The 15617-nt window shown below is 36.0% G+C and overlaps 1 protein-coding gene across 1 annotated transcript in view; it reads right to left on the bottom strand.

Annotated features, from left to right (window-relative positions):
- Positions 1-15617, bottom strand: part of ARAP2 (ArfGAP with RhoGAP domain, ankyrin repeat and PH domain 2) — a 179080-nt gene that overhangs the window by 43342 nt on the left and 120121 nt on the right. Inside the window, exons 24-25 of the mRNA XM_065877252.1 lie at positions 15048-15122; positions 12172-12289 (exon numbers count right to left, since the gene is read on the bottom strand). Coding sequence (XP_065733324.1) covers positions 12172-12289; positions 15048-15122 — 193 coding nt within the window. The remainder of the gene's footprint in view (positions 1-12171; positions 12290-15047; positions 15123-15617) is intronic.

The raw sequence follows: 15617 nt of genomic DNA, 5'->3' as shown, positions 1-15617 counted from the left end.
AATAAAAAGAAAGCTGGAGTAGCAATTCTCATATCAGACAAAATAGACTTTAAAATAAAGAATGTTAGTAGAGACAAGGAAGGACACTACATAATTATCATGGGATCAATCCAAGAAGAAGATATAACAATTATAAATATATATGCATCCAACATAGGAGCACCTCAATACATAAGGCAACTGCTAACAGCTGTAAAAGAGGAAATCAACAGTAACACAATAATAGTGGGAGACTTTAACACCTTACTTACACCAATAGACAGATCATCCACACAGAAAATTAATAAGGAAACACAAGCTTTAAGCGACACAACAGACTACGTAGATTTAATAGATATTTATAGGACATTCCAGGTAAAACAGCAGATCACACTTTCTTCTCAAGTGCACAGAGAACATTCTCCAGGATAGATCACATCTTGGGTCACAAATCAAGCCTCAGTAAATTTAGGAAAACTGAAATCATATCAAGCATCTTTTCTGGCCACAACACTATGAGATTAGAAATGAATTACAAGGAAAAAAACATAAAAAACACAAACACACGGAGGGTAAACAATACGTTACTAAATAACCAAGAGATCACTGAAGAAATCAAAGAGGAAATCAAAAAATAGCTAGAGACAAATGACAATGAAAACATAATGATCCAAAACATATGGGATGCAGCAAAAGCAGTACTAGAAGGGAAGTTTATAGCTATACAAGCCTACCTCAAGAAACAAGAAAAATGTCAAATAAACAATCTAACCTTACACCTAAAGGAACTAGAGAAAGAAGAACAAACAAAACCCACAGTTAATAGAAGGAAAGAAATCCTAAAGATCAGAGCAGAAATAAATGAAAAAGAAACAAAGAAAAGAATAGCAAAGATCAATAAAACTAAAAGCTTGTTCTTTGAGAAGATAAACAAAATTGATAAACCATGAGCCACACTCATCAAGAAAAAGAGGGAGAGGACTCAATAAAATTAGAAATGAAAAAGGAGAAGTTACAACAGACACCGCAGAAATACAAATACTCCTAAGAGACTATTAAAAGCAACTCTATGGTAATAAAATGGACAACCTGGAAGAAATGGACAAATTCTTAGAAAGGTATAACCTTCCAAGACTGAACCAGGAAGAAATAGAAAATATGAACAGATCAATCACAAGTAATGAAATTTAAACTCTGATTAAAAATCTTCCAACAAACAGAAGTCCAGGACCCGATGGCTTCACAGGTGAATTCTATCAAACATTTAGAGAAGGGCTAATACCCATCCTTCTCAAACTCTTCCATAAAATTGCGGAGGAAGGAACACTCCCAAACTCATTCTATGAGGCCACCATCACCCTGACACCAAAACCACACAAAGATAGTACAAAAAAAGAAAATTACAGACCAATATCGCTGATGAATATCGATGAAAAAATCCTCAACAAAATACTAGCAAACAGAATCCAACAACACGTTAAAAGGGTCATACACCATGATCAAGTGGGATTTATCCCAGGGATGCAAGGATTCTTCAATATACACAAATCAATCAATGTGATACACCATATGAACAAATTGAAGAAGAAAAACCATATGATCATCTCAATAGATGCAGAAGAAGCTTTTGACAAAATTCAACATTGATTTATAATAAAAACTCTCCAGAAAGGGGGCATAGAGGGAACCTCCCTTAACATAATAAAGGCCATATATGACAAACCCACAGCAAACAACATTCTCAATGATGAAAAACTGAAAGTATTTCCTCTAAGATTAGGAACAAGACAAGGATGTCCACTCTCACCACTATTATTCAAAATAGTTTTGGAAGTCCTAGCCACAGCAATCAGAGAAGAAAAAGAAATAAAAGGAATACAAATTAGAAAAGAAGAAGTAAAACTGTCACTGTTTGCAGATGACATGATACTATACATAGAGAATCCTAAAGATGCTACCAGAAAACTACTAGAGCTAATCAATGAATTTGGTAAAGTAGCAGGATACAAAATTAATGCACAGAAATCTCTTGCATTCCTATACACTAATAATGAAAAATCTGAAAGAGAAATTAAGGAAACACTCCTATTTACCACTGCAGCAAAAAGAATAAAATACCTAGGAATAAACCTACCTAGGGAGACACAAGACCTGTGTGCAGAAAACTATAAGACACTGATGAAAGAAATTAAAGATGACACCAACAGATGGAGAGATATACCATGTTCTTGTATTGGAAGAATCAATATTGTGAAAATGACTATACTACCCAAAGCAAACTACAGATTCAATGCAATCCCTACCAAATTACCAGTGGCCTGCCTTTTTTACAGAACTAGAACAAAAAATCTTAACATTTGTATGGAGACACAAGAGACCCCAAATAGCCAAAGCAGTTTTGAGGTAAAAAAGCGGAGCTGGAAGAATCAGACTCCCTGAGTTCAGACTATACTACAAAGCTACAGTAATCAAGAAAGTATGGTACTGGCACAAAAACAGAAATATAGATCAATGGAACAGGATAGAAAGCCCAGAGATAAACCCATACACATATGGTCACCTTATCTTTGATAAAGAAGGCAAGAATATTCAGTGGAGAAAAGACACCTGTTCAATAAGTGGTGCTGGGAAAACTGGACAGCTACATGTAAAAGAATGAAACTAGAACACTCCCTAACACCATACACAAAAATAAAATCAAAATGGATTAGAGATCTAAATGTATGACTGGACACTATAAAACTCATAGAGGAAAACAGGAAGAACACTCTTTGACATAAATCACAGCAAGATATTTTTTGATCCACCTCCTAGAGTAATGGAAATAAAACCAAAAATAAACAAATGGAACCTAATGAAACTTCAAAGCTTTTGCACAGCAAAGGAAACCATAAACAAGACGAAAAGACAACCCTCAGAATGGGAGAAAATATTTGCAAATGAATCAATGGACAAAGGATTAATCTCCAAAATATGTAAACAGCTCATGCAGCTCAATATTAAGAAAACAAACAATCCAATCCCAAAATGGGCAGAAGACCTAAATAGACATTTCTCCAAAGAAGACATACAGATGGCCAAGAAGCACATGAAAAGCTGCTCAACATCACTAATCATTAGAGAAATGCAAATCAAAACTACAATGAGGTATCACCTCACACTGGTCAGAATGGCCATCATCAGAAAATGTACAAACAACAAATGCTGGAGAGGGTGTGGAGTAAAGGGAACCCTCTTGCACTGTTGGTGGGAATGTACATTGATACAGCCACTATGGAGAACAGTATGGAGGTTCCTTAAAAAACTAAAAATAGAACTACCATATGATCCAGCAATCACACTACTCAGCATGTACACAGAGAAAACCATAATTCAAAAAGACACATGCACCCCAATGTTCACTGCAGCACTATTTACAATAGCCAGGTCATGGAAGCAACCTAAGTGCCCATTGACAGATGAATGGATAAAGAAGATATGGTACATATATACAATGGAATATTACTCAGCCATAAAAAAGAATGAAATTGGGTCATTTTTTGAGACATGGATGGATCTAGAGGCTATCATACAGAGTGAAGTAAGTCAGAAAGAGAAAAACAAATATCGTATATTAACGCATATATGTGGAACCTGGAAAAATGGTACAGATGAACTGATTTGCAGGGCAGAAATTCAGACACAGATGTAGAGAACAAATGTATGGACACCAAGGGGGGAAAGCAGTGGTGGGGTGACGATGGTGGTGTGATGCATTGGGAGATTGGGATTGGCATGTATACACTGATGTGTATAAAATGGAGGACTAATAAGAAGCTGCTGCATAAAATAATAAATAAAATAAAATTCAAAAATTCAGAAAAAAAGATTTCTCCTTGATAAATGCTCATTCATATACATCTGTTTTATGTAAGCATCTTTTAAAATACATCACAAGTTCTTAGCATAGAATTAACAAAAAAATCACAGGCTTTTAAAATTACAATCAAAGTTTCATAGGAAATTGTTTTGCTGATCAAAATATGCCAATCAGTTAATAAAATGTTATGACAGTAGCATATGCTGAGAAAAAAAGAAATTCAAGCTTTTTCACAGTATACTGAAAATAGCATAATTGAAATAGCAAGAACATAAGCTCTAACATGAAGATGTTGATGTAACTTTCCTCGTACCATAGCCTTTATAAGTGAGTTCAGCTCTTTCATACTCTCCTACATGTGAAACGAATAGTACTTGGCTTTTCGTTTTTGGTTAAAGTAGTAATTAATGCTAATGACAAACAACAAAGCGTATGTCAATAGCATCACACTTGTATATGACCCATGCTATTTTAATTTGTAATAAAATCACAAGTAAAAAAGACCAAATATATCACATTCTCCTTAATACTGGTCTCCCAGAGAAGTTCAACTACTTGCCTAAAGCCAAATAGCTGGTAAGGAACAAAGATTTCACTCTCAAATGTATCTGACTTTACAGCCCCAAATCATAACTACTACACTCGGTTTTATTTTGGACAAATATGTAAACCTCCCCATGATGATTTTCACACATGTAATTTTGGGGGAAAAGTATCAACTCACCAAGATATTTCTGAGGACTAAATAAGGTAATATAAGCAAAGTGAAAAACAATTCAGTTCACACTTTCTCCTTTGCTTTCCTATCCTTAGTGAGAAGATGGTAAGGAAATAAGATAGTTTCAACATCCTATATGTAAAGAAACTGATGATATTGCAGTTGGATTGGCAGTGGAAATGATACTCTTAACTGCAAAACTATCTGGATTGAAATAAAAGTGTACTCTCCTTTATTACAAGATTAAATTTGTAATGAGAATTCCAAATATCAGAACATTTATATTGAAGAGGGTCACCATTACAAGTAGATACAATAGTGATAGTTCTGAAGTGCTCTTAGTTATACTGAAATATATCACAGCAGACATAGAGATAAATATAGATGTGCAAAAAATTAGCCAAGTATATTTTTCACATCAGTCTAATAGTATGAAATACTTCAGGAGAATGAAAATCCTGAAGATCCAAGTTCCTGCTTAAAAACAGAGCTGAGAGCTTCCCTCGTGGCGCAGTGGTTGAGAATCTGCCTGCCAATGCAGGGGACACGGGTTCGAGCCCTGGTTTGGGAAGATCCCACATGCCGCGGAGCAGCTGGGCCCGTGAGCCACAATTACTGAGCCTGCGCCACTGGAGCCTGTGCTCCGCAACAGGAGAGGCCGCGATAGTGAGAGGCCTGCACACCGTGATGAAGAGTGGCCCCCGCTTGCCACAACTAGAGAAAGCCTTCGCACAGAAACGAAGACGCAACACAGCCATAAATAAATAAATAAATAAATAAATAATTTTTAAAAAAAGCTGTAAAAAACAGAGCTGAAAAATGGGTTGAAAAGATAAATATTTTAAATCGTTAGACTGTCAAATGATACAATTCTAAAAGAAAGAGGTAAGAGGCAGGAAAAATGGACTGAGTCATCAAACGTTGTTGGAATATAAATTCCTACAAATAAACAAGTTTTTATTAATAGTTACATTTACAACCATCTGTCATGATAGATTTTATGCTATGTAAGTCAGCTGGCATTATTAGAAATAACTAATTTGCACACTATCTATAGCATTAAAATTGCTGAAAATTCAGTGTAGTTATTTAACAACAGGTCTGGACGTGGTTCTTTTGCTAGGTAAATCATGTTCTCTATAGTTTAAAATCTTGTCCACAGAATTAAACCTGGCCTACCTTGTTAGGTAGAGAACTATTCATTTCCACCTGAAATAACAGGTGTTGTCCTTAAACTTCTGGCAGTAATGACACAGGATTTCCAGAGACAATTATGACTTCCTTAATAATTATTTTTAGTGCCAAGCCTAGAGCCATGCAAGTCTTTCTCTGTCCTATCCACATACTCAGAGGGTGACAGCACTTGTGTCAATCAAGAGAAGAGCTAGAAAGACTCTGATTAAAACTGAACTGATCTTCCATTTCATAGTAGCTATGAAGAGAAGGAAGAAAACATTTTGTTATGATATTGCTGTGTAGAAAGTAACTGCTTCACAAACTTGAACCTCTCAGTGAGGAAGCCCACTTAAATGAGGCCCCGTGGGCAGTTAATTTTTTTCAGCATATGAAGAAACCTAAGGGGTATGGGACTACATTGGCAGGGTACAGGTTCATTTTTAAGGTGAAGCATTAAAATAACAGTGTACTTTATAAGTATGGTGAAAGAGATACCCTCTCCTAAGGTGGGTTTCAGCTTGTCCTGATGATTGCCTGACATCTTTCAAAGAGTGAAACAGAGAAAGACTTGTTCTCCATCTAGTACAAGTTTCAAATGTCCCACAGGCATTCATTTAAAAGGAAAACCTACTTATAAACTAACAGCTTAGAATCTAACTCAGCTTTACATATAAATTCTCAAAATATTTTATATGGTTTTAGTGTGGTATTTTTTCCCCCATGACTGTAACTACTGTATGAGCAAAAAAAAAAAAAAGATTGTGCTTTGTCTGTCAGAACTTTTCTAAGAGTTGTTTACCATTTGCTGTGGTCTGAATGTTTGCCCCCTCCCGAGTTCATATGTTGAAACTAATCCCCAATGTGATGGTATTATGAGGTGGGCCCTTTGCGAGGTGATTGAATAATGAAGGCAGAGCCCTCCTGAATGGGTTTAGTGCTCTTATAAAAGAGATCCCACGAGCTCCCTTCTATCATGTGAGGACTCAGTGAAAACATGGACATCTGTGATCCAGGAAGCAGGCCCTCACCAAACACCAAGTCTGCTGGTGCCTTGATCTTGGACTTCCCAGCCTCCAGAACTGTGAGAAGTAAATTTCTGTTGTGGAGTTCTGTTAAAGCAGGCTGAACAGACTAAGATGCCATTTCACCAATGATGGCAATTCTGCTAATGATACATGAGTCACAAACTGACATGCTTGTATCAGTCTGCATTTGTAGCTGTCACATCCATGATAATTCCATTTATACATTTAAGAATATATTTTCATTATCTTCGACTATATAGGAATGTCTGAGCATTTATGTATTATAACACATATTTTCTTTTTACTTATTTCTATAATTAGGCTATAACATTTTTTTAATGGGTATAATAGAGTATCTCAGGAGAGTAAAGGGACCAAACAAAATATCTATTATACAAAGGGGGCACTGGAAAAGACAGGGTAGAGGACTATTGCTTTAAAATTTACAGGTACCTAAAATAAAATCCAGCACTTCTGGTTCACTTATTTATCCATTTATTTATTTATTTATCTATCTATTTATTTATTTTTGGTTGCTTCAGTTACTTGGAGGATTTATATTTACATTAGGAAAAGCACGAATTCCCTGCTGACATTCTTCCTATCAACTACAATCTTGTGACTACCAATGCCTTCACTTTTATCTTCTTTTTACACTTCACTTTATCTTCCCTGCATGTTACTAGAAATAAAGCTCTTAACATTTCAGAATTTCAGGTGGAGCACACAGGTCCCATCTGCTCCAGTAAGCCAACATAATCACAGGCCCCTTTGTTGCTTTCTTAGCTTTATTCCTCTAAAAGAAGTGAAAATAATCTTAGTTTTCCCTTCTGGCAATTTCGACTTGAATGGTTGACCAGACATTAAAGCCATGCCAAATTTGAATTCCTAACTCCATCAGATGTATTCTTTCTTGATGTACATGGAGTGTTCCTTTGATTACATATTTGGACATTCACAAGTCAAAACAGCTTGAAGTCTCCTAGTCTTTTTATATCTTCATCAAGATAACTTTTTTTTAATTAGCGAGAAGGAACCACCACCACCACCACCACCACCAACAACAAAAACCCGACTCCAATCTTACCATTTGTGATGTACTAACGGGCACATGCAAGTTGATAATTAGTCATTTTCAGGGTAAGCCTCCCTTCATTTTCCCAGGTGAAATTTAAAGAGACTGTTTCCAGATATATTGCAATCTCTCTTCTAGCTCTACATAATTCTTCCTATCCTCACCCATTCTGCTTACTCCTCTCAGTCCAAAAGACCAATGCCCAAAGGCACAGACCTCCAGAGCTGTGACACAGGGATATGCTTTGACTCAACCCCTGAGAGAACAAGGGTGGTAGCGAGAGGATGCTTACCCCTAAATCCACGATTCATTTTTTGCTGTGGCTCTCCTAAAAACAAAACAAAACAAAACAAAACAAAAACAGCAACAGAAGCATGCAGGAGACCATCAGCTGTCTAAGATCTCTCCAGGGCTTTGATATCTCCTAGTGGTTCCTGATCTATAAGCAGAAATCACTTTTTTTGTGCCTTCCATATTTGGATACATCTATCCAAGCAGCAACAATCCCAGTCACTCAGGTTCAGAATGCACCCCTATCCTGTTCCACCTAAGTTAACAAGATATTGAAAATATGTTCCACATCATACACTATGCTAGAGGTACCAAGAGATATAAAGATCTAAAATATATGGTAAATCCTAAAGAACATAAGGCAGAGCCAGCTTACTATTCTACAAGTCAGATTAGTATGCAGTATTATAGATCTTTAAGCAAATAATCACAAAAGATCAGTGAGAACTATATCCATCTAATTACCATCTTGGAGGAAGGGGCATTTGAGCTGGATCTTGAAGGATGGATAATATGGATAATGAAGAAATAATGAAAGGGTATGTATTTATATATTGAAGTATAGTTGATTTATAATATTATATTAGTTTCAGGTGTACAACACAGTGATTCAATATTTTTATAGGTTATACTCCATTTAAAGTTATTACAAAATAATGGCTACATTTCCTTGTACTGTATAATATATCCTTGTTGCTTATTTATTTTATACACAGTAGTTTGTATCTCTTAGTCCCCTACCCCTATCTTGCCTCTGCCACTTCCCTCTCCCTCCCTCTGGTAACCACTAATTTGTTCTCTATGCCTGCGAGTCTGTTTCTCTTTTGTTATATATATTCGTTTGCTTTACTTCTTAAATTCCACATATAAGTGACTATATGTGGATATAACAGAGTACTTGTATTTTTCTGACTTATTTCACGAGCATAACACTCGCTAGGTCCATCCCATTGCTGCAATTGGCAGAATTTCATTCTTTTTTATGGTTGACTAGTATTTCACTGTACATACACTGTATATACATATCACATCTTCTTTATCCATTCATCTGTTGATGGACACTTAGGTTGCTTCCATATCTTGGCAATTGTAAGTAATGCTGCTATGAACTTTGGGGTGCATGTATCTTTTCAAATTACAGTTTTCCTCTTTTCTGGCTATATACCCAGGAGTGGAATTGCTGGATCATACAGTAGCTCTATTTTTAGTTTTGTGAGGAACCTCCATACTGTTTTCCATAGTGGCTGCACCAATTTACATTCCCACCAACAGTGTACTAGGGTTCTCTTTTTTCCACATCCTTGCAAACATTTGTTATTTATAGACATTTTGATGATAGCCATTTTGAGAGGTGTGAGGTGATATCTCATTGTGGTTTTGATTTGCATTTCCCTGACGATTAGTGATGTTGAGTATATTTTCATGTACCTGTTGGCCACCTACATGTCTTCTTTGGAAAAAATGTCTATTCAGATCCTCTGCCCATTTATTAATTGGGTCATTTGGGGGGTTTTTGCTACTGACTCATATGGGCTCTTTATATATTTTGGATATTAACCTCTTAACAGATATATTTGCAAATATTTTCTCATATTCTGTAGGTTGTCTTTTTGTTTTGTTGATGGTTTCCTTTGCTGTGCACAGCTTTTAAGTTTAATTAGATCCCATTTGTTTATTTTTCTTTTTGTTTCTTTTGCCTTGGGAGACGGATTCAAAAAATATTGCTACAATTTATATCAAAAGAGTCTTCTGTCTATGTTCTCTTCTAGGAGTTTTATGGATTCAGGTCTTATATTTAAGTCTTTAGTCCATTTTAAGTTTATTTTTGTATACGGTGTGAGAAAATGTTCTAATTTCATTCTTTCACATGTAGCTGTCCAGTTTTCCCAGTACAACTTATTGATAAGACTGTCTTTTCTCCAGTAATGAAAGAGTTTTAAAATGGTTTTAAAACAATATGAGAGAGTGGCATGGACTAATATGTACTACCAAATATAAAATAGATAGCTAGTGGGAAGCAGCCGTGTAGCACAGGGAGATCAGCTCGGTGCTTTGTGACCACCTAGAGGGGTGGGATAGGGAGGGTGGGAGGGAGGGAGACACAAGAGGGAGGAGATATGGGGATATATGTATACGTATAGCTGATTCACTTTGTTGTAAAGCAGAAACTAACACACCATTATAAAGCAATTATACTCCAATAAAGATGTTTAAAACAATAACAACAACAAAAATGATGAAAATTAAAAGAAAAAAAATAAAACAATATGATCCTATTTGTGATTTAGAAAGATAGTTCTGGCAGTAATGCTGACAATTATCTTTTACTCACAGGTATGATGAAGCTGGTAACCTAGCCCCTCCCCTTAAAATTAAACAAAAATCAAGACTTTACCACCATTGAACCATATAGTAATACAAAAGTGTGCTTCACTTATGCAAAAGATTTTAATTGTATGGCAGCTAGTACTAGGCACTGTGCCAGGGACAGAGACTGTACTAAAGATAGAAAAAAAGAGAGGCCCTCCTTCCTTCTAAAGAGTTCTCATCAAGAAAGACAAAAATAAATCCACATGATAGGCATTATAAAAAAAGATAAAGACAAAGTGCAATGAACACTTAGTCTGGGTTTTAAAGGAGGTAAACAGGTGGGCCAGAGGGGGAAGTGTAAAGGCACACTTGGGAAACACCTGCTTGCATGTTAGTCAAGCACAAAGGGTAGAAGTGACTGTCTATAAAGAAATGTAAAATGAGAAAAGATGGTAAAAGATCAGAGCAGCAGAAACCCACTGCTTAGGGAATAGACAGAGGAAGAAGAACTGACAAATGAGATAAAACGATTTAAGCACCAGGAGAAGAATCCAGGCAGCGATGAAAATAGAGTGAACACTTTCCAAGAAAAAGGGAACGGTCATTAGCAATAAATGCCATGGTAAGGACAAGCAAAGTAAAGCCGGAAGCAAATCCACTGGACTTGGCAGTTAGGGGTCACAGGAGTCGTTTGACAAAGCACCTTCTGTGAGTGGGGCAGACTGAGCCCAACTATGGGCTAGACAGTGTGAACTGACACCGAAGGACCAGTGTCACTGAATCTTGGCAATGAATATTGGAAAGTAGTGTTTTAATACAAATTATATTTTTAAAGAATTGTGCACGATAAAAAGAAAAAAAGGAATAAAAACATCAAGATGGAATAATGAAAGACAAAGTATTTGATAATCTCATTTCATTCTAACACTGATTACAAGACTCCTAATAATACATGATGAGGTATTTTAACATTCATTTTTAATTTTTGTCTTGAGCTTGTGGGTGGCAAGATTTTACTTTTGGCAGTTTGACATCTATACTTGAAAGGGTCCCAAGACCTTAGCAGGTATCAGCTAGACAGATGGTCAAGGTACAAAGACGTTCTGCATCTCAGTTTTTTTTCCTAGAGGTCTTTAAAACCAAATGGTGTCATTATAATGTTAGGCTTATTACTCTTGGGGCAGTCAAGGTGTTTTAAAAGCTCTCTTTATCCTTCTGCATCTGAGATAAAAGATGACAAAATACCTGATTCACTCCACTAAAGATGAAAAAGAAAAAATGAAAAATAAGCTTCTGCTAGGCTTAAAACAATATTATTTTTAAAAATAATAAATAACTTTTTAAATCAGTACTCTTGTTCTTGTTAAATAAGTAGCATACAGGAATAAGGTAGAATACGGTGGATAGCGGTGGTGACATTTAGAATATTGTTACACATCAAATTGCTTGTTCTTATAAATAAGGCCTTATTTCCTGAGGCAGCAACATACATGCCTAATGCTTTATACTATATGTTTATGGTCAATAAAATAATCTAATTACTTTGATGAGTAAAATCATAGGAGGGCAACCTCAAGTGGCACTAACATATATCAACACATGCACTGAGGTAGAAGGGAAGTCATAACGAGATGTTAAGCTTTAGAAAAACATAAAATGTTAGTAATGACTTGTCACAAAAATAGTATTTCTTCATACTTTAAGCAATTTAAGAATCCCTAGCATGAGAACCACTTACCAAGCTCTTCATTTTCTATGACTTCAAATGTGGCCCAGATATCATCTTTTGTAGGAATTATATTTTTTATTGCTAATATGTCATTAGTTAATTCTTCTGCTTCCATCACGGGAGATATCTAAAAGAGAAGCAAAATTTCTTCAGAATATATGTCAGACACAGAAGTGGCCTTTGCTAGGGCAGTAATACTCCCCCATCTACCACCTAATGATACTCCAAATTTCCTCTTAGTATGTTTACCTAGCTTCTCTAAGCACATGGGGAAAGCCTATTCAGATCTTCTCCATATAATGTAATACATTTTAATGCATGTGTAAAAAAAAATCACCATATAGGCATAATCAGAGAGAATGTTTTTTTCTCACTTAGTGAACAATTACATCACTCAAAAAGGGAAGAATATACCTACTCATACTAAGACCTTCCACAGACATTGGATCCAATGGTCTTCTAGGGGTAAAACTTTTCACTCAGTTCTATAATTAGGAGTTCCAAGGAGTTTGGTTTATTCAGCTTGGGCCCTAAATTATACACAGTTGACTGCTGTCTGCCATGCCAAAAAGCCCCAGGGTTTTAGTGGTCTGTGGTGTGCCCCACCATGCCAAGTGACAGATGGTGGGACACCGAAGTATGCTCGAGCCAGGCTTTCAGGGCACAGGGCAGAGTCTGCAGTGTCAGCCTGGGGGTCAGCTCTACAAGAGTCCCAACGCCTCAGGCCATTGCATAAGCACGCCACCTTCTTCAGGGACTTAGGGGATTTTTGATTTGTTTCTTCCTGGTTTTGGTTTTGCCAGTCAGTCTTACAGGTATGTTGGCCAAAAGCAAGTTGGCTTTCTCCAATTAGAATTTAGTTATAACGTTAAACAAATAGAAGATGATTTAAGCTTTAGAATATTGCAGCTGCAACTTAATTATACACGTTTTCAGTAAAACTATGTACCTATTCAAAAATTTCTTAGAAAATGTGCTCACTTCCCTTTCTCCTGTCCATTACTAATCTTAAGCACACTGCACATATATAAATAACATAAAACATTTCTCTTACAGGTAATTCATATAGTCTATCTTTTGGAGTTCATGGAATTTACTGCTTTCTTTGGATTATATTAATGATACAGTGAAGTCCACTATTTGCTATTTAGAAAAGCCTAATGTAATACAACCTTAAAAGAAAAAACACATTAGCATGGGAAAAGTAGAGCACTTTAAGCAGCTGAAACATCAGTAGATGAGTCACTTCAGTGACACCATTCATCGGAATGGCTTCACACTTATTTAAGAAGTGTAGCCCTTTCTTAAAATAAATAATGAAACTGAGAAACCAAACTAGTGAAATAGTCAGCAGGGAGTTCCTCAGGTTGACTTAGGAATGTAAGACTGGGACTCATTTCCTTGTCCCAGGTGACACCCAAGGCCCCTCTTAAGAACGCCTAGAACTCCACGAAGCACATTTTGGAAATCATTACTCTAAGCAATATACACATCAGTATAATGATCATCAGGTTTGGAATATGATGATTAAGGTTTGCATCCAGGCCTGAATGCTATTATTTCCCAGTTTCTACTCATATAAATGTGAGCCATCACCTGCTTCAACTACCTCCTTGGGTTGAGGTAATGATCAGCTGAAATAAATGTAAGAGTTGTGCAAAGTTTTAAGCATTAAACGCATGTTAATGATTATTTTTGTATAGTTTTTGTTATGTTTTTCAAGAGAATTTAGAGTTGTTGTAGGTGAAACTGGACAGTCCTTTATGTGAATATACTCAAAATAAGCACTTTGCTCAACTGTAATAACTTCTGTTATGGCTTTATTAGTCAGATAAGATTAAAACGAGCTACTAGAGAGTTTATGTGTAAGTGGAGTTAAGTCATGTGCTTTGACTACCTCTTCCAGCATTAGTGATGGACTTGGGCTGATTAATCTGTACTGTTTCCTCATGTCCCCTGTGATGAACATCACATGTTCAGCATAACAAATAGATGGGGACAAGGAGGGGCAAGGCAGCTCATAGTAGTTCAACTGCACAACTAGGCGAGTAATCAGTGCCAAAGAGTCATTATGTGTAATCATTAAAAAATATAAAATAATAATTACAATATCTTTGACCTAAGTGAAGTCCAGAAATATCTAATGTTAAGACCCTGTTTAATCTTGGACTTTTAAAGTGATAAAAAGCTAAAGCTGAATTTCTATTGTTAGATGGCATCACGTCTATTCTGCCTACAGAGAAAGTAGTCTCGCTCTCACTAAGGCAGACTAAGTACAGAATATGGTAACACGAGAAGGATCTTTTTAATTCAGAACAAATGGCTAACTGATGGTCTCAAGGAAGAAAAGAGTTATTGAATATTCAAGTACATTGAAAGACTGGAAGCTAAAGTCTAGGATACAAGGGTGGGGGATTAATCATAATAGTACTACTACTAGTAGTTATTTATTAAACACTTATGTACCAAGCAATTTGCTAAGTGTTTCATAGGCAGGATCTTATTGAGTCCTCATATCAGTGCTATGATGTAAATACTGTAATTTTCCCTCATTTTACAGATCAGAAGATTGAGACTCAGATGGAGTATATAAGTTGCCTATTGTTGACAAGGAAGAAAGGAGAGGAGCAGGTGATTGAGCTCAGGTAGTTTTACAGAACCTACAGTACGTCCTAACCATAACCTAAAGAACATAGGATGGTCTCTTTCCAAATCATTAAAACATGGAATTCCCAGAGGATATTGGCATGAAGGGTCAAACTTGTCATGACTTGAATTGGACATGTAAAATAAGACAGAAGAAACAATAGAAAATTCAAGATATGCAAACTAATGCTAACACTTATGACTTCCAACAGTACTCTACATCCATCTTTAGGGCTCACCCGAATTATAATACTGCAGTCAGGTTCCTTCCTTTCTACATATACCTCAATTAACAAATCTCCAGCCTGGGAAACCTAGAAAAGGGCAGATGTGAAGAGAGCAAATGTAAGTATCTTGCAAGAACACACACATGACACTTAAGATGGTTAGAAAACCCTAGTCATATTTCTAATGATTTTATAATAATGAAATGAGATCATTCCCCCTGTTAAGTTGCATAATGATACCCATTTTCTGGATGTGGTTGATTAAGGACAAGCAATCTACACAAATGACATAGTTAGCAAACACAATCGCAATGCAGTTTTTTCTCTCTTACTCAAAAGTTTAGTGACCTCACATACCCTTAACATTCTTATTGAGATAATGAATCTGGCTACAGTGGACATAAAGAGATGATAAGTCCAAAAATTGAAATTTGAAGATAAATTAGGTCAGAGCTGTGTTAAAATTACAAATAGAAAAAGTATATTTAGCAAATAAAATTAAAAGTGAAGTGATAGAATAAGGAGATAATAAAGTTTTTATTTTAATTACCTTTAGCCAAGCATCAAGTGCTAGGTTATTTG

Source organism: Phocoena phocoena, chromosome 5 (genome assembly GCF_963924675.1).
Source record: "Phocoena phocoena chromosome 5, mPhoPho1.1, whole genome shotgun sequence".
Lineage (NCBI taxonomy): Eukaryota > Metazoa > Chordata > Mammalia > Artiodactyla > Phocoenidae > Phocoena > Phocoena phocoena.
This window is presented reverse-complemented; position numbering and strand designations above follow the sequence as displayed.